This window comes from Pongo pygmaeus, chromosome 6 (assembly GCF_028885625.2).
Source record: "Pongo pygmaeus isolate AG05252 chromosome 6, NHGRI_mPonPyg2-v2.0_pri, whole genome shotgun sequence".
NCBI lineage: Eukaryota > Metazoa > Chordata > Mammalia > Primates > Hominidae > Pongo > Pongo pygmaeus.
In genome coordinates this window covers 53752438-53779846 of record NC_072379.2, presented here as the reverse complement: position 1 = coordinate 53779846, position 27409 = coordinate 53752438, and the positions used below count along the sequence as shown (strand labels likewise).

At 36.6% G+C, this 27409-nt stretch overlaps 1 protein-coding gene and 2 pseudogenes across 1 annotated transcript; 2 read left to right on the top strand and 1 right to left on the bottom strand.

Annotated features, from left to right (window-relative positions):
* Positions 1-1161: 1161 nt before the first annotated feature.
* On the bottom strand, positions 1162-27409 carry LOC129040932 (probable C-mannosyltransferase DPY19L2; annotated as a pseudogene).
* On the top strand, positions 6738-8821 carry LOC134739824 (protein S100-A11-like; annotated as a pseudogene).
* Positions 9743-10362, top strand: LOC134739823 (septin-7-like). Its single transcript, XM_063667141.1, has one exon. The coding sequence runs from the start codon at positions 9818-9820 to the stop codon at positions 10241-10243; it is 426 nt and encodes a 141-aa protein (XP_063523211.1). The 5' UTR covers positions 9743-9817; the 3' UTR covers positions 10244-10362.

Sequence of the window (27409 nt, the reverse complement as noted above, 5' to 3'; positions counted from 1 at the left end):
TCTTACTCCTAATGTCGCTAACCTTATTTTCTTATTTGTAATATCCATCACAGTTGTAACTGCTAACAGCCCCTTTACAGCATAAGCTCTATGAGGGTAAGGCCCCATATCTAGCTGGTTCATCTCTGTGTCCCAAGTGCCAAACACTAACTTATCACTTATTGAGAATGTAACTAATACCATATTTAGGTGATCATTTTCACCACTCAGACAGGGTCACACCTTCTAGCTGATTGACTCATTGAAAAGCATCTCATTTTATGAGGCATTTTCTCCAATCCTTTACATTGTACACAAAAAAGTATAATTGCCCCTCAAACATCCTCATCAATTCTATTTTTACTGAGGGAATCAGTAAAAAATGTAAGGAAAATAGATTTAGTTTATATTCCAAGAGTTGAATGTTGTTACAAACAAGTCTAAAAATTTATTCTTGAAGTATAATGTCATGTTGTTAAGAATTTGAAGAAATAAAGAAAAAACAACAGTGTTAGTGTTATGAAAAGAGATACATGTGACTCTGAACGAGAGTCTCAAGGGACAGCACCATACTTGAATTGTAAAAGTGCTGAAATGCAAACATCTTAAATGGAAGTGAACACTATGTATCCTGGAAAGCTGTTAGATGATTCCAAAAGCGGTTCTTTGACAAAGAAACCAACGTAGAAGATAAATAGGAAGAGTTTTATTAATACTACTCATGGACTATGAGCATATATAAAAAAGTAATCTTTCTAAATCCATCTATTATTGCATATCCTATTGTTAAATATGTATGCATAATTAAATTTATACATTAGCTATTACAAATAGGTATTTGACTATTTAATCTATCCTCAAAATTTATATACTGAAGCTACCCCAAAAAAAATCTTTCTGTATCTTCACATTCTGAAATAGAAGACTAACTTATAGTCAAGATTGCCTTACAATGGGATATGCTAATATTCAAATTCTAAAATTTATACTCAAATTTGTAAGTATACAGCCTTCTCAGAAAACTACTTTAAAATGTAAAATACTCATTGAGGTGAGTCAGTTCTAATTTTTTTTAAATCAACAACAGTATTTTACAATAATTTTTAAAAGTGAATCATAATATTATTAAATGTTTATGAATGTTTACAAATGACAGCATTTTTGGAAGAAACATGCCTTCACAGCTTTGAACTTCATTAAGAGGTTCTATTCTGGTGACATTCTAGCAGGTCTTAGTTTCTAGTCCAAAGAAATTCATTATTCCCATGAATGTGCGATACCAGGCGGCTATGATTACCTTTAAAAAGATCAAAACAAAGAGATAACGGAGGAAAATATATTCTCTTCATAATAATAATCTTTCCAAAATACCATTTTGTGATGGTTGCCTTAGACATTATAAACTCTCACAAATTTATTTAGATCATTTCACTTAGGAATCAGTCACTTCAAAATTATACATTATGCTTCTACATAGAAAAATATATATGTGGTAACCAATTCTGTAATATAAATAATAGTAACTGTAAGTCAATATAAAAGTATATCATTAAAATATGGTGATTAACTGAAAAATACAAAGATTTATAGAAACATTTCATAATTCATTTCATTTAGATCCTTGAATTTATTTCTTCATAAATATATAAAATATATTATAAAAACTGGAACAGAATGGAATAATAGCACCTGTGCCCATTACAATTTTAACCAAGCAGATTTAATTGACCAATTGTTCCCAATCTGCAAGCTATTTTTAAAAGTTCAAAGACAAAGGAAAAATAACAACAGAAAAAAATTTCCAACAGAATGTTCATGTCTTAGAGGTTTTTTAAAAAGAACATTATACATTCTGGAAAACTAATGTGAGATCACTGGGGGGAAAAGTCAAAACATAAAGAGTTGAAAAGAGAAAGTAAGCACCTCTTAGAGCTAACCATTTTTAATATTTTGGTGATTGGCCAGGTGCGGTGGCTCATGCCTGTAATCTCAGCACTTTGGGAGGCCAAGGTGGGCGGATCACGAGGTCAGGAGTTCGAGACCAGCCTGGCCAACATGGTGAAACCCCATCTCTACTAAAAATACAAAAACTAGCTGGACATGGTGGCAGGCGCCTGTGTGCCAGCTACTCAGGAGGCTGAAGCAGGAGGATCACTTGAAATTGGAAGGCAGAGGCTGCAGTGAGCCGAGATCACACCACTGCACCCTAGCCTGGGCCACAAGAGCGAAACTCCATCTCAAAAAAAAAAAAAAAAAAAAAAAAGTTGGTGATTATCTTTCCAGTCCTCCCCCTGGGCATTTAAAACATGAAATTAGAGTTACTCAATACTACCTAATGAGATCATATTATCAATGTTAATGTAATATACATCACTAAACATCATAAACATCTTTCCACGTCTCACAAGTGTAGATTTATTATGCAGCTTGATATAGTAGGCAAAGCATAGCTTTGATGTCAGAATTGAACTCAAATTCTGACTCTGCAAGTTATAGTTTCTATGGTCTCAAGTAATCCTTCAACGGCTGTCAATCACTTCATCTCTCAAATGAGTTTAATAATAACCATTCTACAAGAGAAGTGAGATAAGAGCTCACATATACAGTCATATATGTCCTATATGTCCTAAGTATGGTGCTGGCATATAGTATGCAGTGAATGCTTTTACCTTTTTAAAACATTCTGCTCTAAACTTACATTTTTATTTGTAAATGAGAGATTAATCTCCTGTGAACACAAAAAGTATGAACATAAAATTCAACATTGCAGTACTACATAGTGTTGGCAGTAAATCTAGATCCTCTCAATTTTTTATCTCTGTGATGTGACAAGACTGGGAACAAGTCCTGTTCTTCATAATGCTATCAAGTTTTAAAAACAACCGAACTACATTATAATTACTTTTGACATTTTTCATAATGTCAAAGAAGAAATTGAAAACTGTGCTTCAATAGCAAAGACTTTGAACCAACCCAAATGTCCATCAATGATAGACTGGATTAAGAAAATGTGGCCCATATACACCATGGAATACTATGCAGCCATAAAAAAGGATGAGTTCATGTCCTTTATAGGGACATGGATGAAGCTGGAAACCATTATTCTCAGCAAACTATCGCAAGGACAAAAAACCAAACACTGCATGTTCTCACTCATAGGTGGGAATTGAACAATGAGAACACTTGGACACAGGAAGGGGAACATCACATACCGGGGCCTGTTGTGGGATGGCAGGAGGGGGGAGGGATAGCATTAGGAGATATACCTAATGTAAATGACGAGTTAATGGGTGCAGCACAGCAACATGGCACATATATACATATGTAACAAACCTGCAAGTTGTGCACATGTACCCTAGAACTTAAAGTATTATAAAAAAGGTATATATTTTAAAAATTGTGTTGTTAGCTGTAGGTTTATTTGATCATTTTTTATAGATGTTCTTTGTTAAGAACATTTTCTTCTATTACTAGCTTCCCGGGAGTTTTAATACTGCATGAGTGTTGAACTGTGTCAAATGTGCTCTTTCTGCATCAGTTGATATAATCATGTGATATTTTTTCTTCTTTAGCCTGTTGGTATGATTAACTTTAACTGAATTTGGCTACTGAATCAGCCTTATGTCCCTGGAATAAACTTTATTTTGTCATGGAAAAAAAAAAAGAAAACTGTGCTTACTAATCATTAAATAAACATTGTTGAATAAGTTAAAAAGTTGTCACTGAGACCATACTGTTAGAAATTAATGAAACAAGAAATAGAGAATTTTACTATACAATTAAAAGATTCAAGTATAACCAAAAAATTAAAAATACTAATTATCAAACACTGAGAGAAATGGGGCTAGTGTAATAAGTTAAACCCTCATTGTATATATACAGAGTAAGTCAACCTTAACTGAAATTGAAGATACAGGAAATAGGTTTTTGCATTCGGGTTTTTGCATTTACATTAGAGTCATGAAGATAGCCATTAGAGGAAATAAAAACGGAAGAGTGCTGCCAAAGAGTAAGCAGGGATGCAGAGAAAGTCGATGCAGAAAACTGCGGCTTTAATCTTAGGCAGATCTATATTATCCAGTTGTTACTATTACAAATTACATTTAAAAATGTACAGAAATCAAAATCTGAGAAATTTTCCAGATTTTAATTACCTGGAAATTAAGCAACACAATTTTATTTTATTTTGTTATTTGTGTGTGTTTCTAGAAGGTTTTTAAAATTATTATTATTTTTAAGTTCCGGGGTACACGTGCAGGATGTGCAGGTTTGTTACACAGGTAAACGTGCGCCATGGTGGTTTGCTGCACCTATTGACCCATCATCTAAGCATTAAGCTCAGCATGCATTTGCTCTTTTCCCTAATGCTTTCCCCTGCCCTGCCCTTCCCCTACAAGCCCCGGTGAGTGTTGTTCCCTCCCTGTGTCCATATTAACACAATTTTAAATTGCCGATGGATCAAAGAAGAAATTACATGAGAAATTAGAAAACAATTTGAACTGAATGAAAATGAAAATACAACATATAAATATTTAAGTAATACAAATGTTTGCTATTAGGAAGATGGAGTGGATGTACTTTTCCTGATTACCCCCTTGAAGTACAACTGAAAACCCTTTGAGTTATATACAAATGAAACATAAGAAGACTCTGAAAAGTAGAGAGAAGACAGACTTGAGACCCAAAGAACAACATGGTTATGAGTTCCATGGGCTCTCTTTGTGCCTCATTTTCTCAAATTTGGAGTTAAAGAGGCTGGCAATCCAGAAATGCCAATGGGCACTGCTATGGCTTGAATGTGTCCCATCCAAAATTCAGGTGTTGAAACTTAATGGCCAATGAGATAGTATTAAGAGATGGGACCTGTAAGAGGTGAGTAGGCCATGAGGACTCCCCCCTCATGAGTGAGATTAAAGCTCTCTTACTCTTCTACTGTCTGCCATGTGAGGACACAGTGTTCCTCTCCTTCAGAAGATGCAACATCAAGGCACCATCTTGGAAGTGGAGAGCAGCCTTCACCAGACACTAAATCTGCTGGCGCCTTGATCTTGGACTTCCTTGGACTCCAGAATTCTTAGACTCCAGAATTGTGAGATATAAATTTCTATTCTTTATAAATTATCTAGTCTCAGATACTTTGTTCAAACAGCACAAAACAGACTAAGACAAATATACAAAAAGTACCAAAAAAGTCAAAAGACCAGAAAAGGGGCAGCCTAGTAATACACAAAACCTTTAGATGATAATCTCTGCTCCAACTAATTACCAGAGGGAAAAAAAAAAAATGTGGTTCCATCCCTACCATATAAACAAAGGCCAAGTGGGGAAGCTAGACTTCCACCTTCCCTGGGCTTTTTTTTTTTTTTTTTTTTTTTTGAGACGGAGTCTCGCTCTTTTCACTCAGGCTGGAGTGCAGTGGCGCGATTTCGGCTCACTGCAACCTCTTCCTCCCGGGTTCAAGCTGATTCTCCTGCCTCAGCCTCCCAAGTAGCTGGGATTACAAGTGCCCACCACCACGCCTGGCTAATTTTTGTATATTTAGTAGAGACAGGGTTTCATCAGGTTGGCCAGGCTGGTCTCAAACTCCTGACCTCAGGTGATCCTGAAAGCAACAAGATGGTGCCTTCCCCCTTTTCCCCTTCCTTTGCTTAAATGATGCCAGAGGTATCCAGTTAAAATAGCAGGTTTAAATAAAATCCAGTCTCATAACATAATACTCAAAATGTCTGGGTTTCAAGTGAAAATCACTCATCAAGAACCAGAAAGGTCTCAAACTGAATGAGAAAATAAATGGATTCCAATACTGAGATGAAAGAAATACTAGCATTATCAAGGATTTTAAAGCAACAATCATAAATATACTCTAATGAGCATGCTTAAAACAAATGGAAAAATTGAAAAGCTTACCAGGGAAATAGAAAGTCTCAGCAAAAAACAGAAATCAATACTACAAACATCTCTCAAAACCACACAATTACATGGAAATTAAACAACCTGCTCCTGAATGACTTTTGAGTCAACAAAGAAATTAAGGTGGAAATCAAGAAATTCTTTGAAACTAACAAAAATAAAGATACAACATACCAGGATCGCTGGAACAGCTAAAGCAATGTTAAGAGGAAAGTTTACAGAGCTAAATGCCCACTTCAAAAAGTTAGAAAGATCTCAAATTAACAACCTAACATCACACCTAGAGGAACCAGAAAAATAAGAGCAAACCAACCCAAAATCTAGCAGAAGACAAGAAATAACCAAATCAGAGATTAACTGAATGAAATTGAGACACAAAACACCATACAAAAGATCAACAAAACCACAAGTTGGTTCTTTGAAAGAACAAATAAGTTTAATAGACCACTAGCTAAACTAAGAGAAAGAGAGAGAAGACCCAAATAAACACAATCAGAAATGAAAAAGGAGATACTACCATTGACCCCGTAGAAATGCAAAAAACTCTGAGAGACTATTATGAACAACTCTATGGGCACAAACTGGAAAACCTAGAAGAAATGGCTAAATTCCTGGAAATATATAACCTCCAAAGATTGAACCAAGAAGAAATGAAAACTCTGAATAGACCAATAACAAGTTCCAAGACTGACTCACCAATAAAAAGCCTACCAGCCAGAAAAAGCCCTGAAACAGATGACTTCACAGCCAAATTCTAGCAGACATATAAGGAGATTGGATACCAATCATACTGAAACTATTCCAAAAAATTGAGGAGGGATTCCTCCCTTACTCATTCTATAAGGTCAGAATCATTCTGATGCCAAAACGTGGCAGAGCCACAATGTAAAAAAGAAAACTTCAGGCCAATATCTCTGATGAACATAGACGCAAAATCCTCAACAGAATACTAGCATACTGAATCCATCAGCACATCAAAAAGCTAATTCACCATGATCAAGTAAGCTTTATTCCTAGGATGCAAGGTTGGTTCAACACAGGCAAATCAATAAATATGATTGATCACACAAAAGAACTAAAAAAAAAAAAAACCCACATGATTATCTAAATAGATGCAGAAAAGGCTTTTGATAAAATTCAACATCCTTTCATTTTAAAAACCTTCAACAAAGTAGGCAGTGAAGGAACATACCTCAAAATTATAAGAGCCATCTATGACAAACCCATAGCCAACACCATACTGAACAGGCAAAAGCTAGAAGCATTTGCCTTGAGAACTGGAACAACAAAAGGATGTTCACTCTCCCCATTCCTATTCAACGTAGTACTGGAGGTCCCAGCCAGAGCAATCAAGAGAAAGAAAGAAAATAAATCCATATAGGAAGACAGGAATTCACACTATCTTTTTTGTAAACAATATAATTTTATACCTAGAAAGCCCCACAGTCTCTGACTAAAAGCTCCTAGATATGTCTTTTTAAAACTTCAGCAAACTTTCTGGATGTAAAATCAATGTACCAAAGTCAGTAGTATTTCTATGCACCAACAATGTCCAAGCTGGGAGCCAAATCAAGAATGCAATGTCATTAACAATAGCCACAAAAAAGTAATAAAAAACTTATAAAAGAGTACCTAGGAATACAGATAACTAGAGAGGAGAAAAATCTCTACAATGAGAATTACAAAACACTGCTGAAAGAAATCAGAGACAATAAAAACAAATGGAAAAACATTCCATGCTCATGGATAGGAAGATTCAATATTGTTAAAATGACCATACTACCAAAAGCAATTTACAGATTCAATGCTATTCCTATCAAATCACCAATGACATTTTTCACATAATTAGAAAAACTATTCTAAAACCTTCAATGTAAATAAGGTTAAACAAATAAATAAAGTAAAACACATATGAAACCAAAAACTAGTTCAAATAGCCAAAGCAATCCTAAGCAAAAAGGACAAAGCCAGAGGCATCATACTACCCAACTTCAAACTATATTTCAAGGCTACAATAACCAAAACAGCATGGTGCTAGCACAAAAACAGACACATAGACCAATGGAACAGAATAGAGAGCCCAGAAATAAAGTCACACACCTAGAACCATCTGATTTTCAACAAACCTGACAAAACAAGTCAATAGGAAAAGGACTTCTTATTCAATAAATGATGCTGGGATAACTGGCTAGCCATATGCAGAAGACTGAAACGTCACCCCATACACAAAAATCAACTCAAGATGAATTAAAGACTGAAATGTAAAACCTAAAACAATGAAAACCCTAGAAGAAAACATAGAAAATACCATTCTGGACATAGACCCTGGCAAAAACTTCATGACGAAGATGTCAAAAGCAATTGCAACAAAACAAAGATTGATAAATGCAACCTAATTAAATTAAAGAGCTTCTGCATAGCAAAAGAAACTACTAAGAGAGTAAAAAGACAACCTACAGAAAGGGAGAAAATATTTGCAAACTATTGATCTGACAAAGATCTAATATCCAGAATCCATAAGGAACAAATCAAAAGTAAAAAAACAACCCCATTAAAAAATGGGTACTCCATGCCACTCCCAGTCACAGCCTCCCGCACCTCGGTCAGCTCCAACATAGCAAACATCTCCAGCCCTACAGAGACTGAGCGGTGCATTGAGGCCCTGATTGCTGTTTTCCAGAAGTATGCTGGAAAGGATGGTTACAACCGCAATCTCTCCAAGACGGAGTTCCTAAGCTTCATGAATACGGAGCTGGCTGGTTCACAGAGAACCAGAAGGACCCCAGTGTCCTTGACCGCATGAAGAAACTGGATGTCAACAGTGATGGGCAGTTAGATTTCCTAGAATTTCTTAATCTGATTGGTGGCCTAGCTGTGGCTTGCCATGACTCCTTCCTCAAGGCTGTCCCTTCCCATAAGTGGACCTGAGGACCCCTTGAGCCTGGCCTTCAAATCCAACCCCTTTCTTTCCAGACTTTCTGTCATCATCTCGTCCTCACAGCCCACAAGTCCCCTGAGCCCAGCACACCCACCACATCACGCAGGCCCCACCTGTGGATAGTAATAAAACAATGTCACTTTTTTAAAATATGAAAAAAGTGGATGAAGGACGTGAACACAAACTTCTCAAAATTAGATATTTATGTGGCCATCAATCATATGAAAAAGTGTTCAACATCACTAATCATTAGAGAAATGCAAATCAAAACCACACTAACCCAATCGGAATGGCTATTAAAAAGTCAAGCGGCCCGGCGGGATGTAACCGCCACTGACCTGGCCCTTCTGAGTCCGGAGGCTTCGGCCCTGCAGCTGCCGCCCATAAGCTACACGAGGAGCTTTAGACTTCCCAGACTGCGGGGCCGGGCGCAGCAAGGGCCAGACTCGGCGTGAGCAGTCTCTGCGCGCCAACTGGCCGGCGCCTGGCGGGCACGATCGCATGGTCGCGCAGAAGCTCCTCAATGGCCAGCGCCAGCTGCAGCCCGGGCCGCGTACTCGCCTCGCCTGAGCCTGGGCTCTTGCTCTTACCGAATCCAGTGGTCTTTCTTGAAGAAATCTGTAGTCAGAACTTTGTGCTGCATTTTTATCTAGAGAAGGAACAGGAAGAGAAGAGTGTGGTCTCCTAGAAATCTAGCACTGGAGAAACGTGGAACAATCCAAAGTTTTAATCAAAGAAGGTGGTGGTCAGTTGCTGGTCACAATAGTTGATATCCCAGGATTTGGAGATGCAGTGGATAATAGTAATTGCTGGCAGCCTGTTATCGATTACATTGATAGTAAATCTGAGGACTACCTAAATGCAGAATCGCGAGTGAACAGATGTCAGATGCCTGATAACAGGGTGCAATGTTTATACTTCATTGCTCCTATAGGACATGGACCATTACATAACTGAAGACTCCCACCTTCAGGCAGGATTGGGTAGTACATGTTTGTAACTACGTGGCATTGCCTTTTGTTGAGACTTAAACCATTGGATACTGAGTTTATGAAACATTTGCATGAAAAAGTGAATATCATCCCACTTATTGCCAAAGCAGACACACTCACACCAGAGGAATGCCAACAGTTTACAAAACAGATGATGAAAGAAATCCAAGAACATAAAATTAAAATATATGAATTTCCAGAAACAGATGATGAAGAAGAAAATTATCTTGTTGAAAAGATAAAGCTCCAGCAGCACCATGAGCAAATGAAAAAGAATTTGGAAGCACGGCACAAAGAATTAGAGAAAAAACGTCGACAGTTTGAGGATGAGAAAGCAAACTGGGAAGCTCAACAACGTATTTTAGAACAACAGAACTCTTCAAGAACCTTGGAAAAGAACAAGAAGAAAGGGAAGATCTTTTAAACTCTCCATTGACCACAAGTTATGTATTAGTTGCTAATATGCCAGCTTGGACGTCAGTGTTTGTTGGATCCGTTTGACCAATTTGCACCAGTTTTATCCATAATGATGGATTTAACAGCATGACAAAAATTATTTTTCTTGTTGTTCTTGATGGAGATTAAGATGCCTTGAATTGTCTAGGGTGTTGTGTACTTAGAAACTAACAGCTCTGAGTACCTTTCCTACATCTTCTTTTTCTTTTTTTATTAAACAGGTATCTTCAGTTTAATGCAAGAGAACATTTTACTGTTGTACAATCATGTTCTAATGGTTTGATAGATTACAGGAGATTCCAAAATAAAAGGACTCTGGAAGGTTTTCATTGAGGATAAATCGCCATAATATGCAAATTGTGCTTCTCTATGATGATTATAATACAAAGGTTCCATTCAATGCAGCATATACAATAATGTAATTTAGTCTAACACAGTTGACCCTATTTTTTGACACTTCCATTGTTTAAAAATACACATGAAAAAAGAACCCTATATGCTTACAGTGCACCTAGAGCTTTTTTATAACAACCTCTTTTTGTTTGTTTGTTTTGGATTCTTTATATATTATTCTCATTTAGTGCCCTCTTCAGCCAGAATCTCATTACTGCTTCATTTTTGTAATAATATTTAGATATTTTCCATATATTGACCCTGTAAAATAGAATATAGCATCTTTCATATGGTAGGAACCAACATGGAAACTTTCCTTTAACTCCCTTTTTACACTTTATGGTAAGTAGCAGGGGGAAAAATGCATTTATAGATCATTTCTAGGCAAAATTGTGAAGCTAATGACCAACCTGTTTCTACCTATATGCAGTCTCTTTATTTTACTAGAAATGGGAATCATGGCCTCTTGAAGAGAAAAAAGTCACCATTCTGCATTTAGCTGTATTCATATATTGCATTTCTGTATTTTTTGTTTGTATTGTAAAAAATTCACACAATAAAACATGTTGTGATGTAAAAAAAAAAAAAAAAGCCAAAAAATAACAGATGCTGGTGAGGTTGTGGAGAAAAGGGGATGCTTATACACTGCTGGTGGGAACATAAACTAGTTCAAACACTGTGGAAAGCAGTTTGGAAATTTCTCAGAGAACTTAAAACAACTACCATTCAACCCAGCAATCCCATTACTGGGTATATACCCAAAGGAATATAAGTTAGCCTACCATAAAGACACATGCACATGTATGTTCACTGCAGCACTATTCACAATAGCAAAGACATAGAATCAACCTAAACGCCATCAATAGTGGAATGGATAAAGAAAATGTGGTGGTACATATACCCCATGAATATTACGCAGCCATTATAAAGAACACGATAATGTCCTTTGCAGCACATGGAAGGAGCTAGAGGCCAGTATGCTAAGTGCATTAATAGAGGAACAGAAAACTAAATACTGCATGTTCTCTCTTATAAGCGGAGCTAAACACTGAGTATACATGGACACGAAGAAGGGAACAACAGACACTGGGGCCTACTTAAGGGTGAAGAGTATGAGGAGGGTGAAGACTGAATAACTGCCTGTTGAGTACTATGCTTATTACCTGGGTAACAAAATACTCCATACACCAAACCCCCACTGCATGCAATTTACCTATACAGCAAACCCACACATGTATCCCATGAACCTAAAATAGAAGTTGGAAGAAGAAAAAGTGTCAGCAGAAAAATAGAAGACATAAAGAAAAGTCAAAATTTTCAGAATTCAAAAATAAAATGATCAAAATAAAAAACCTTAATGGATGGTACAAGAGAAGAATGGTAGAGATAGAAGAAAATAACCAGTAAACTAGAAGACAGAACAATAGAAATTACTCTATCTGAGCAAAAGAGAAAAAACAGATGCTAACAGAATAAAAAAAAAAAAAAAAAAAAACAAAACAGCCCTAGGGTCCTGTGGAACTTTAACAATGGATCCTACATTCATGTCATTGGAGTCTTGGAAGGAGATGGGAAAGAGGCAGGGCTGAAAAAGAATTCAAGGAAATAATTACTGAGGCTGGTCCCAGTGGCTCACACCTGTAGTCCCAGCAGTTTGGGTGGCCAGGGCAGGCAGATTGCTTGAGCCCAGGAGTTTGAGACAAGCCTAGGCAACATAGTGAAACCCCATGTCTACAAAAAATTCAAAAAAATTAGCCAGGTATGGTAGTTGCCCATCTCAGGGGGCTGAGGTGGGCAGATCCCTTGATTCCAGGAGTCAGAGGTTGCAGTGAGCTGAGATTGCACCACTGCACACCAGCCTGGGCGAGAGTGAGATCCTGTCTCAAAATAAATAAATAAATAAATAAATAAATAAATAAGAAAGAAAGAAAAAGAAATAATGACTCGGCTTCCCATATATGGCAAAAGATATAAACCTAAATATTCAAGGAGCTGAGCAAATCTCAAACAGAAAAAAATCTAAACAAATCCACACTAAAATACAACATACTTTAGAAAACGTTTGAAATTTGAACATTATACTTTGATACACTTTTGAAGACTAAATTTAAAAAAATACTGAAAACAACAAGAGAGAAACAAAACCTTACCTAAAGGAGAAAAAGAATTCAACTAACCGTGGATTTCTCATCAGAAAATATGGAGGGCCAGAATAAAATGGCACAACACTTGCCATATGCTGAAAGAAAGGAACTATTGACCCAGAATCCTATGTCCAGCAAAAATATTCTTCAGTAATGGAAAGAAACCACATTCTCTGAGTTAAGAAAAGCTAAAAAAATATATATATATATGCAGCCAGCAGAACTTTTAGAACAGACATCTATTCTAAAAGTGTAGCTAAAGAAAATTCCCTAAACTGAAATGAAATGATAAAAGAAGTAATCTTGGAACATCAAAGAGGAAGAAATAAAAAACATGGATGAAATAAAACAGGTTTTCACTTTCTTCCTGAGTTTATAAAATGTGTGGAAAACTTGAGTTTAAAATAAGTTTGATGATTAAAACATAGAGTAAAATGACAGCAGCAATAGATTGTAATAAATTATGTTAATATAATCACTAGAACCACTAAAAAAAGCTTTGTAAAGCAATATATTTAAAAAATAGATAAATCAAAATATAACTCTAAACAATGTTCAAATAAAATGTTCTGCCACAAGAAGGTTGAAAAAAAGAAAACAAATTGAAAACCAAGAATAGAAACCACAAAATAAAATTGCAGACTTAAACTCTAACATATTAATAACTATATTAAATGTAAGTGGCCAATTGGTAAATACACCAATTAAGAGATACATTGACAGATTGGATTTAAAAATATTACCCAACTGTTTACAAGAAACTCACTTCAAATATAATAATAGTCAGGCTGAAAGTGAAAGGATGGAAAATGATGAATTTATCATACACACAGTAATGAAAAGAAAGCAGAAGTGACGATGCCATTATCAGAAAAAAGCACACTTCAGAGCAAGCAAAATTATCAGAGAAGGAAGAAAAAGTCCATCGTTAAGTTATTTTTTTAAAAATCCAACAAGAAGACCCAGCAATCCTAAATGCATATGCACCAAACATAGAGCTACAAAATATGTGAAGAAAAACAGATAGACATCAACGGAGAAATGTACAAATACATAATTTTACTAAGAGACTTCAGAATCCCTCTGTCAAAAAACTAGAATTAGTATTTTCAACTAGTTCTTTTAGTTGATAGAAGAACTAGACAGAAATTCCCCCAAAATTGAGACAAACTCAATAACACTATGCAAAAGACCCTGTTTAAGAGAATGAAAAGACAAGCTACAGACTGGGAAAATATATTTGCAATCCATATATATGAAAAATAATTAGCATCTATAATATGTAAAGAACATCCTAAGATCCAAAATTCATAAGACAAACAATTCAAATAGAAATGGAGCAAAATACATAAAGACATGTTTCACATACGGATGGCAAATAAGCACAAAAAGATGTACATCATCATTAGCCAATAGGGAAATGCAAATTAAAACCATAATGATCTATCACTACATATGTGTAAGAATGAGTAAAATAAAAAATAGTACAATACCAAATGCAGGTGAGGATACAGATAAACCTAATTTTGGTTGTGCTTAGGTTGTATCCATTGACTACTGAGTATGGAGTATGTAGCACAAGGAAATTTGCATAGTTTCCTTTATTCAACAAATATGATATTGAATCAACTCCATATTCCAGGAAGTAGGCACCTGGGATACAGCTAGGAAATACATAATGGGCACGAGAAAAAAGTGGAAAACAAGGTCATTCACTGAGAATGAAAGGGGGACAGGAGGTTTGGGATAACTGGAAACAGAAGATATGAAACAGGCATCAAGGGGTTAGCAAAAGTAAGGCTCAAGGACCATATCAGGATCTGTGGCCTATTTTTGTACCAGTAATGTGAAAAGGACAGTGTTTGTTACCTTTCCACCAGCAGTTTAAGCTAAGAGAGTTTAAGACTTATAGGGGAGATAAGGAAGAGGGGGGTGGGTGGGTTTCATGCCTTTCTCTAAGTGGCTCCTGTTCTCCCAGGCTTTACCATGGAGGATGCTTTCTGAGCACTCTTGCTAATCTTTTGTCAGCACCTTATGAGATCTGTGCAAAAATGTCTGTAAGCAATTGCAAATTCCCTTGCTAACCCACACTAGGCATTTACTGACTGACTGGTGAACAATTTGAGCTGAATTCTTTACCATTGCGTCTAGTGGCATGACCCGTATAATTAAATGCTTGTTTCTGTTCTCCTTGCACATGGTTTTTCTTTTTAATTTATTTTGGGTTATTTGATTGCCCTATGTCCTCAGCTCCGTGACTGCTTCAGGAAAAGTTGTAAATTTGAAGACTGTCTGGCTTTTGTTGTTGTTGCTGCTGACATTGCTGGAAGGCCATGAGCAATGTTCTTTTTGGCTTTCTACATCCAAGGGAAAGCTGACCCAACATGATTAAATCCAACTCTCCATTTTCTCCGTGTTTATACTTGGGAATCTGAATATAGCTGGAGAAACACAATTCTGTTGGCTGGTTTTGTTCTCAAGACCATCCACCTCAAATGAAGCCCTTGGTGCTGCCCAAGAAACTCGCATTATATCCCTAGTCTATTCATTCTCCTAAATAAGAGGTCAGCAAGCTTTTCCTATAAAGAGCCAGATGATAAGTATTTTAGGCTTTGTGAGATAGTCTCTGTCTCATACTCTTTAACGCGTTTATATTTAGCCCTAGGTTTGTATACACATGTTTGGTTTGTTTATCTATTCATTCATGCATTTGTTTGGTATTTATCCTTTTTGATGTTCTCTGAGTTTTTTGGATCTGTGGTTTGGTATCTGTCACTAATTTTGGAAAATTCTCAGTCATTTATTTTTCAATTATTTATTCTTCCTCATCCTTTCCTCTCCCACCGGGATTCTAATTATGCATATATTAGAATATTTGATATGGTGTCACAGCTCTTAGATGCTCTATCATTTCCTTCCTCCACTTTTTTTTCTCTTTGCATTCCTATTGACCTATCTTCAAACTCACCGATTATTTCTTCTGCGGTGCTGTGTCTGCTGATGAGCCCATCTAAGGCATTTTTTACTTCTTTTTTTTTTTTATTTCTAGCATTTCCCTTTGATTCTTACAGTGTCCAACTCTGCTAAAATTATCTATCTGATCTTGCATATCATCTGTCTTTTCCATTTGGGTCTTTAAAATATTAATCATAGTTACTTAAATCTCCTGTCCAGTTGTTCCAATATCTATATCTTCTTTGGGTCTGGCTGATGATTGCTCGGTCTCTTCAGACTGTGCTTTTTCTTACTTTTAGGTATGCCTCATGATTTTTGCTGAAAGTTAGACATGTTGTATAAGACATTAGACGTAGAGGTCAGTATTTTTATGCTTGAAAATAAGAACATCTTTCTTACTGTTAGGTCTTTATTGTAGGGATTTGTGTTAATTTAGTTAGGGTGGGCTGGATTTGAAGTTTGTAATTGCTATAGTTACCAAAGCTGGAGTTTGTTGCTGCTATGGACACTAGCAATTTCAAATTCCTCTAGTGGTACCTTGTTTTGAACTTGGTTTTGGGTTTTCCTTTGTGCTGCTCCCTAGAAAGAAAATGCCTTGCAAAACTCACTCAGTCACATTCCACTGTGATTTTTACCAAAGGCTTGTTAATGTAATGGGGGAAGAGTGGCAGGTTTTCTGATGTTCCAATTAAGCCTCAATCTTAGACAGGTACTGTAAATTTGGGACTTGGGGGCTGTACCCTTCATAAGTGTTCCCTCCTCAAGGAATATGACTGTTTTTTAACATTTAGGTCTTTTTTTTTCCCTGCCTGTTCTCTTTCACCAGCTTCACTGGATACCCACCAGTGTCCTCAGACAATGGGTTTGATACCGTTCTCCCTGCAGATCATGGCTTTCTTTTCCTTAGGAGAGATTTCACAACATGGGTGTGAGCAGAGTCTGAGCAATGATTGCTTTTCCTGTCCCCTAGCCAGCACCATAGGGAAAGCTTTCTCTAAATACTTCCCCAATCTTCCCTGAGAGAGCCTGCTCACCTTCACGTTTCATGCCAGCTCACACTAAGCCTGTAGCAGTTCATTAAAAATTTCTGGTTTAATCTTTCTACCAGCTTATATGGCATTCAAAAGCATCTATCTCAGTCAAGCAGTTCCTATTCCAGAATGCTCAGTTCCTATTGCTTTCTGCAGGCACCTGTCCTTCTTGAAATTTTGTGTTGGTTGTCCTCTGACCTCAGTTTTCTGAAGGGTTCAAGAAAAGGTGTTATCTTGCAGTTTGTCCAGCTATTTTCCTTGTTGTAGGAATGAGAGTGCCATCATTCCAGCTCTCTTCGTCACCAAACTGAAACCTGAAGCCTCCAGAAGCTAAATATATAAAGAATTAAGAGTTATTTATATATTAGGTGTATTAGCCCTTTATCTGTAAGGTATATTACAAATATTTTCTCCTGGACGGGCATGGTGGCTCACGCCTATAATCCCAGCACTGTGGGAGGCCAGGGCGGGAGGATCACCAGCCTAGCTTTGAGGCCAGGAGTTTGAGACCAGCCTGGCTAACATGGTGAAACCCCATTTCTACTAAAAACACAAAAATTAGCCAAGCGTGATGGCACGCATCTGTAATCCCAGCTATTCGGAGGCTGAGACTGGAGAATCGCTTGAACCTGGGAGGCGGAGGCTGCAGGGAGCCGACATCACGCTACTGCACTTCAACCTGGGCGATGAAGTGAGACTCTGTCTCAGAACAAACAAAAAGAAACCAAACAAATATCTTCTCCCAGTTTATCAACTGTCTTTTGATTTTGTTTCTTTTCTTTTTTAAACTCTGCCTGGTTTTCCCTTTCCCATAGAAACCCCAATAAAGGTGATGGCCTAGGCTTCACCCTCAGTACTGCTTCCGCCTGACCAAACTGTCTCTCTCCTGCGGCTCTGTGTGATGTGACTTGTCCTCTTCTCCAAGGAAGTATTACTCACAAATTCTTCTTTCAGCGGCACTGATCTATCTGTGTCATCACTCAGTCAACTGCGTAAATTAAGACCTAGGCACAGAACAACTCTGTTTCTATTTCTATAAAATTCTAGAAAATGCACACTAAACCATAATGACAAAGAGAATATTAGTGGCTTCCTAGGGATGGGATGTGGGCAAAGAGAGACGAAGGAAGGAGGGATTACCAAGGAGCACAGGGAAACTTTGGGATGAGGGATATGCTCATTGTTTTGACTGTGGTGATGGTTTTACAGGTGGGCCAAAACTAATCAAACTTTACACTTCATCTATATGACCAGCTATCATATGTCAATTACACCTCAATAAAGCTGTTTTAAAAACATTTAGGGTATATCTACTGGAAAGTAAAACTGCTTTTAATTACAGACTATATCATCATGTGCATAGAAAAATCCAAAGGATTCTACAAAAAAGCTACTAGAACCGCTGACTTCATCAAGATGCAGGTACAAAGTTAATATTCAAAATCAACTATATTTCTATTCAAAAGCAACAAAAAGTAGAAAAATAAAAATTTTAAAATAATACCATTTATAATAAAAGAGTACTGGGGAAGACTGTACATTGAAAAAATACAAAACATTGCTGAGAAATTAAAAATAATCAACAAAATGGAGATCTATACCATGATCGTGGATTGGAAAATTCAATATTATTAAGATGTCAATTCTTCCCAAATACATGTACAAATCCAACATAATCCCAACCAAAATCCCAGGGTTTTTTTGAGAAATTAATAAGCTGACCCTAACATTTAGATAGAAATGCAATTTTAAAAAGGAAAAACAAAGTTGGAGAACTATCTACTTTCAAGATTTATTGTAAAGCTACAGTAATCAAGACAGTGTGGCATTGGCATAATTATAGATCAAGAGAACAATAGAGTCCAGAAACAGATTCAATGTGGTCAATCAATTTTCAACGATTGTACCGAGACAATTAATTCAATGGGGGAAAAGACAGTTACCACAATGGAGCATTTCTGAAAATGTTTTGTAACTCAATTGTTGTGATAGATATATAGCTTCATACATTTGTCAAAACTCAGAGAATGGTACACTCAAAATTTGCACATTTTATTACATGTAAGTCATACCTCAAAAAAGCTGATTTGGTGACAAAGATTTATATATGTTGTTGATAGAAGAAAAAATCCAAATGCTTATTAAACGTGGAAATATATTTATCCCCATAAATCATAAGGGAAGTAAAAATTAAAACAAAAAAGCATATCACAGTCATCATAAGAGTAAAAATCACAGGGTCTGACAATTCAAAATCTAATAAGGATATGAGAAAATTCTAGACAGCAGTGTGAACTGCTACATTTGCTTCAGACAGCAATTTAGCAATCTCTGGTAAAGCTGAAAAATCACACACTCTATAACAACAATTCCACTTCTAGGTATATATCCTAGACAAAATATTGCACATATACAGAAGAAAACCATACAAAAGTGTACATTTTAGATTACATTGCTTGTAATCAAAAAATTGGAAATAATATATTAAGATGGGGAAATATATAAACTTTAGAATTCATAAGATGGTTAAAATTAAAGAAATATATATATACAGAAAGTTCAAAAATACAATTTTGAAGAAAAAATCCTACAGTGACACATTCAGTATGAGATCATTTATGTGGACTTAAAGCACATAATAAAACAATCTCTGAAAACAGAGATTGGATGGATACACACACCAAATTTTAATAAAGGTATAAGTTGGACTAGAAGCAGAACAAAGGTGATTTTAACTGTATTTATATTTTAATTATTTTAAAATAGCTGATGCAAAAATGACAAAGATTAGCATTTATTTATTTTAGATGGTTGATCACACATATTTGAATATTATTTTCTAAGTCCCTGTAGTTTTAAGCATTTCAAAATCTAAAGAATAATAATTTTTAAAAGCTATAAAAATATAAATAAAGGACTAGAAAGCAGTAACTTTTAATTAATATGCTGGATTCTGAGACAACTTTAAACTCAACAGTAGTATTTACCATGGTGTCAAATTTAGCATTTATCTTGAGTTCACAAACTGAGTTCACTAATTTTGTCTCCGTTTTTCAAATGTCTAGCATTTATAGACTACTATAACAACCATACTCTTTTAGGCTAAGTGTTGGAAGATAGTAATAGATTTCCAGCTGTGTGACTAAATAAATCTTACTTTACTAATGTAACTCCAAGATCACTATTCAAGCTCATCACTCTCACTGTCCCTTCACGTGGTCATCGTGCCCACCTACAAGGTATCCAAAGCCAAAAGCCCATCCCCATTTAGAACTTTTTGGCTCCCATGACTCTCTTTTCCATTTGGCTTGTCTATTACTCTGGCCATTATTTACACACTAAGGTTCATTCTTTGAGGTCATGAGAGAACAGTTTCTGGGGTCTTTAAATTTTAAGAGAGGAACTTATGATATTCTGCTCAACTATAAGGATACACACAACTAATAAACCTGAAAGGTCCCCTCCCTTTCTTAACAAGATTGTGCTTACTATTTTTATCTGATAAAGAGGATCACTCTACAAATATATTATTTGTCTCAAATTATGACTCACCTCTGGATAAAGATGGAAGCATTTTACTGTATTAATTACAAGAGGATATTCAGTAAGCCTGTCATTCATAATCGTCCACAATCCTTCCAAAAATGAAAGTGCTTCAATAATGGTCTTGAAGTAGGAATAATAAAGTCCCTTTTTAAAAAAAAAAAAAAAGAAGGCACATGTTGTCAATGTAATTAAAACTTTAAAATATTTATTTTTATCACTTCTTTAGAACTTTTTTTCTGAAAAAAAAAAGGTCAGTAATAAGACTTCCTAATTACTCCTCGCTATTTTGCATTCTTGGACTTTAAAAAGCACGTATTTTCAGGTGATCACTGTACTATTCTTTCAAGTTTTCTATAGGCTTTCAAACTAAAGAGTTGGAGGGATGGTCGAGTGATTTAAAGAGTTTCTCTAATAATGTCTTAAAATGTGTAGATAGTATATGTTTAATTTTCCCAAATCTGGTTTTATCCCCCACATTTGAGATGCTTGAAGTTTGACATCTGATTAATTCTATCATAAACAGGGATGCCTTCATGCCTCTGTACAACTTTGCATATAAAAAATTACTTCTTTTTTTCCCATGCTCTTAGGAAATAAAATATAATGACCATAAGCATCATGAGCAAGGAATCCAGTGCTTCTAGCTTACTTCATAGCTCCATCTAATCCTCTGTGCAAAGTGAAGCTCAATGTTGATTGACTATTGTTACTCACAAATACTATGTACTAAAAAGCAGATTATTTTAGTGTCTTGCACTTCAGCATATAAAATAAAGGCTTCATTAGGATAGTAAAAGTGCTGTTGAGTTAAAATTCATGGATTAACAACAGCATGTTATGTCTTATTTCCCCATCAATTTCTTGCTTTCGCTCCTAAAATCTAAAAGCAAAAAAGGGCCACACTGTTTAAAATGCATTCTCCCTAAAAAATGCTATATGCTATAATCATATCTGCCTCATCCAACATGAGTAACTACTAAATTAAAGGTCTGTTTTAGCTGATGTCTGAAAGGCCATTACCTCGTAGTTGATTGGCAAAATATGAGTTCATAAAGAATTTTCCTTTCTGCTTAGGAGGATAAAGCAATATAATAATTAAAGGTATCTAATATGCAAAAGTCTATATTTAGGGAAATATTAAATATATAAATAAGTGACTAATAACAACTATTGTTTTAAGTATTCTGCTATGTGTTGCCATTCATTATCTCCCTTCATTGTCCCTAAACCCCTCTAAGGTTGGCATTATTCTATTGAGCAGATGAGATTACTGAGAATCTGAGAGGTGACCTGACTAGCCATCATACAATAAAGCACAGAACTGCTATTAGAATCCAGCAATCTGTCACCAAAGTCCAGACTCTGCCACAGTTACACTCTTTATTTAATAATATTTTATATTCTGTCTTTGGAAATACCTTTAAAATGTTCAAATGTCATACATATGTTAATGTATCCAATGCTTTGAAACTTTATAGGGGCAATATAGGGATGAAAATTAAAAAGCAGTGACTGAGGGGCCTGGCATAGGCAAAATCATAGAGACAGAAAATAGAGCTGGGTGTGATTAGTGTTTAGTGGGTGGAGTTTCTGTTTGGGATAGCAAAAAGTTCTGGATGTGGACAGTGGTAATAGTTGCAAGACAACAAGAATGTACTTAATGTCACTGAATTGTACGCTTAAATGATAAACATTGAAATTTTTCTATTACAAACTTAAATCTAAATTTTACCATAATTTAAACAAAAAGCAATGGCTAGAGTGAGGAGAGTCAGTTTCAATGCTTCACTAGGCCCCCGACCAGCTGCGAGCAGATCTGGAAGATGGACGGTTGTGGTGTCTTCTAAATGTAAAATTGCACAATTTTGGCATTCGCTATTCCACTTACTCCTCACAATACTTGTGAGATGTGTATGGCAGAAAACTCCATTTTAAAGATTAAGTATCGAAAAACAGAAAAATATTTAAAAATTATATCAAAAGTTATCTCTTAAAAGAGACTATCTTGAAATCAAAAGAGAGCCAAATAATAATCATCATCAGTAAAAGACCCAGTAAAACATGGGATCTCCCAACTGTTGCCAAAGAGAAAGCAATTTCTGATAACATCTCATTTCATTCCCCTTTATCACTTCTTCAGTGCTTTCTTTGTCCTCCTTCCTCAGCTACTATAATTCATCTTCATTATCTTAAAAAGAAGTCTGCATTAGGAAAGGGTGAGAGATAATGAAGTAAGTAACAGAAAAATAATCTCAAATGCTTTACTATTTAAATAATAAACCTGGGTTATAGCTTATGAAACAGTGCAGTTCACCAAAAGTTCGTTTCAATTCCTAATACATTTCTGCCTCATAGTCTCGCTATTCTTAAACCACAAATTAATTCGTTAGAAGAAGAAACCTAACCATTTCAGTGAGAAAAGTCATCTCTCATTCCAAAGATGAGAGGTGAGAGAAATGACGATCATTTTCAAAAAGGGTTACTAAATGTAACCTAGAAAAAAAATGAAGTATCATATTACAATAAGAACAAGTTTCAAAACCAACATTAAAATAAGCGATAAGAAAGCCATAAAAAAGAAAACAATAAATTGTTATAATATTGTTTTTATAATTTGCTTACTAACTTGTATGTTTTTAGGGATTTATAATGCAGTATGGCACACACCTGAAATTCCTTAACTCAGTGGTTTTTTAAACGTAATTGTTGCCGGGTGCGTTGCCTCATGCCTGTAATCCCAGCACTTTGGGAGCCCGAGGTGGGCAGATCACTTGAGGTCAGGAGTTTGAGACCAACCTGGCCAACATGGTGAAACCCTGTCTCTACTAAAAATACAAAAATTAGCCAGCCATGGTAGTGCATGTCTGTAATCCTGGCTGATAGGGAGGCTGAGGCAGGAGAATTGCTGGAACCCAGCAGGCGGAGGTTGCAGTGAGCAGAGATCAAGCCACTGCACTCCAGCCTGGGCGACAGAGTGAGACTCTGTCTCAAAAAAAAAAAAAAAAAAAAAACTTAATTGTATATGTAAAATTCTTGTGGCTTTTCTCACCCTTCCTTTCATCCCAGGCCTCTAAATCAGAACAGAAGCAGGTTAGTGTTTGTTTTTTAAGTTTCAAGTGATTCTAATGTACCGGCCTTGGGAAATACCTCCATAACTGTTGAAAAGGGTTCAGAATATAATTTTAAATAAAATTACTTTAGATCAAAGCAGACTTACAATAAGTATATCACATAAAGGATCAACTTTCAAGTGCCAAAGAATACAGGTGTGTACTTCACCTTTTCGTAGTGAAACTCAACAACTGTAGGCAGTGAAGAAAGGAGCATATGTGATAAACAAAATTAGCTGTGGTCGACAATTATGCTATAGCTAACTTAGGTAGTCAGTACTTTCCAGTGAAGTTGAAAATAAAGCAAAGTTCTATATATATTAACCCCGTTTTCCACTAACCCTTCTTTACATGTAGGACATATGCCAGGGTACCAAAAACTGCAGGAATATTCCCTACCATTGCAGCCTCAGTTCTAACATCAAAATCTCCCTGCAGACTAAATGTCTAGAGCAGAACTGTGTCAACAGAACATAGGGGTAGATCTCATACCTCCCAAGGGTAGAAATCGCTGAGCACAGGTAAAAATAAAATATTCCAGAGGGAAATATTATTTTACAAATTTTTATAAATACTTTTGTAAAATAATGTACACAGGCTTGCACACTGAAAGAGTCAAAGCCATTTAACTCTGTATAACCACTGCAGAATCTTCATCTTCTTTTTTACCTGACTTCCAATTGGCAGGTGTTACTAAAACTTTATCACCAAAGTTATTTCACTGGCTGAGTGTGGTGGCTCATGCCTGTAATCCCAACACCTTGGGAGGCCAAGGCAGGTGGATCATTTGAGGCCAGGAGTTTGACACCAGCCTGGCCAACACGGTGAAACCTCGCCTCCACTAAAAATACAACAAATTGGCTGGGTGTGGTGGCGCACACCTGTAATCCCAGCTACTCCGAAGGCTGAGGCACGAGAATCACTTGAGCTGGGAGGCAGAGGTTGCAATGAGTCAAGATTGCACCACTGCACTCCAGCCTGGGAGACAGAGCAAGACTGTTTCAAAAAAAAAAAAAAAAAACAAAAAAAAAAGTTATTTCACTAGCAACATATAATTACCATAAAACAAAGGAGGGTTTTAAATGAACTACACATGCAAAATACACTAGAAAAGCTAGATATTTTTTAAAAGTGTGGTGAATTATTTGGTAAAACCAAAATATTTTAATTCATAAGTTACTATTCCCCAATGCATCTATTTTGTAAATGCTGTTTCACATATGAGGTTTGTAAAAAAGCAAAATACGTGTATAAACTGGCACACATAAAGATGTTCTACAAATATAGCCAGAAGTTATTGTTTTACTGTATGCAAAGAGTGATGGTAATTTTTAATTCAAATGTTTTTAAATATTTCAAACTGAAACTAAATCTTACCAATGTAAAATTGCCACAAAGACGGCTGGAAAAAAGAAAAGGAAAGTTATTAAAAGCTGCTTTATTATAAAATACCGTTAAAACAAGTATTTCAAATGTATTATTTTACATGTCTAGAAAGATAGCACACAAAGCCAGACGGCCAGCTAATCCTGTCTCTAAGAGCATAGGAAAAAATCCAGGACTCAAAGCAAATTCTGAACAGACCTTACCTCTCTGCAGCGGGGCTTGACAAGCAAAGGGAGAGACTTGAGAGGGTTTTTTTACTTCAGGTAATTGGTAAGAGTGATGGAATTATGGAAGATTGTGACCTTTTTTTTTTAGTATTATTTTCTATTTCTTTATATGAAATTTTTAAAAGAAGTAAATATATACAGTATGCTTCAGCTAATTCTAACCAAGAGGAGCCACTCTAGATCAGTTTCTCCAGCATTCATCAGAAGACGATTAAATGCAGGCAATCACTTCCTCAGCATCACATCTAAAAGCCCCATTGTGCAACTCAGCCTTGATTAATTGCAAGCTCTTTGCAAGCGCCCAGACCTAGGAACTACTAGATGGCCTAGGAGACTTATCTGGAGGCACCTGTGCCAGCGCCCCATGTATACATAAGACTTCACCAGGGAGCTGGGAGACACTGCGCTGGGTATGGAGCTTTTACCAGAGCTGCAAACGCAGCCTGTGCCCCTGTTTGGTTGGGGAATTGCTTGTTTTCAAGGGTACCATGGAGCTGGAGAGAGAAGAGTGGGGAATAGAACAAGTTAAAACACCACAGACTTTGCTGTTCTTATAGAGGTTCAGCAGCTTTTCTTGAATTAATGCCCTTTAGATTGTTGTAAACCTTTGGTTAATTTCCAAAGTTTTGAAGAAAATGATTTTGATAATTTTCCAAGTATTTTCATTGTCATCATGGAGGAGTGCATTTCCTTGGCTATTCCAGAAGTCCTACCTCCCTTCTGAGATTTTATAATGGTATTTCTTATGGTTATCACAAATATACTTGGCAAGTCGTCTTATAAACCACCAGTAATAGCCTCTTAAAAATTCAAAAATTACTCCTCTTGGCTAACAAAATAAATGCAAATTAATTCAATAATTGTTGAAGAAATTAAATTTTTTTAAATTAAAAAATTGCAATGTTGAAATTCTCAACCATGCTTATCCAGATCTTTTCCTATACTACTAACTGTCCTGGGCTTATCTTAAATACTGCTCAGAAGATTTACTTGTTTTATACCAGGATAGGCAAAGTATGGCCCACGGTGTATTTTTGGACTGTCTGCAAGCACAGTTGCTATAATTTTTAAAAGGCTGAAAACTTTAAATGGTTGTAAAGATGCTCATTAACTGTTTATTAGGCTTCATTAATTTTAAAATATACAGAGACTATCCTATTCAACTATATTTGTATCCTATTTCTAATTCTCCTAACAATTATATACACTGGCAAAAACCCTTCAGATGATATATAAGGAAAAGGTCAAATATACTACCAAATTCATCCAGCTTTCCAAAGATGCCCAAAATCTTTCTGTGTCTCTCACTCCCTCCCTTAACCCACATACCACATCTGAAAAAAAATGATATGGTGTAATGATGCCAGTATTCTAAATGCTTGAAGGGCTTATCACATGCCCTTTCCAAGCTGTAACAGAAGCATGTCCCCTGGACCCCGGCATCCTATCAATCTCACCTCTGAAGGTGACCCAGTCTCATACTTCACTGAAACAAAGACCATTAGACGCCAGCACTCTCAACTTCTTTTATCTCCACTTTAACATTTCTCCATATAGTGATCCTCGCTTTTCTACTCCCTGCCATCTCAGAAAAGGAATTCTCTCTCCTCTTTCCCACAGTTAGCTTCTCAAATTTGTGCCTTTAATTCTACCCCTCCCAAATATTCCAAGACTTGCTCCACTAATTATTTCCTCTCTTGGAATCTTAATCTCATCCTCTTCCCTTGATCCTTCCCCTCAGCCTTTAAAACTCCTAGACCTTAAAACACTCTGTGCGATCTGACAGCCCTTCAAACCAATATACTCCCCATCTCTCTCTCTCCCCTGGTTCAATGGCAAGATCTTTGGCCAACTGCTTTCTACTCGGACCTTGCTATTATTTGCTACTAGGCACCCACAAACCCTTGCTTGTTAAACTGATCTCCTTCAAGACTTAAGAAAAGCGCCATGCGGCTCCCTCCCAGGGCTCTCCTGCCCTCTCCTTACCGATGCCGAGAGTGGTTCTGCTGGAGAACCGCCGCGCCTGCAGTTCGTGCACCTTTTCCCGGAGCTGCGCCAGGAAATTATGGACGAACTGGAAGGGGCCGAGAAGAAGGGTCTTGGCCCCCACCTCTAGCTCCAAGCCTTTTCGTGCTTTCAGATTTCGGATCCTCCGCGTGGAGTACCTCGGGGCGCCCCTTGGCAGGTTCCCGCCGCCTAGGGCCGACTTTTCCACCTCCTCCTCCACCTCCGGCTCCCGGGCGGGAAGATTGTAGCGGCTTTGAGTTTACTCCTTGTTTTCTCATAATCCCTGGTGGAGCTGGGTCAATTTCAGGCACAGCCCAGCCCAGTCGGGCGAGGTC

Bases quoted from the DNA above. Each gene is read 5' to 3' on its own strand.
- LOC134739823 (XM_063667141.1), top strand. From the start codon at position 9,818: ATGTTTGTAACTACGTGGCATTGCCTTTTGTTGAGACTTAAACCATTG.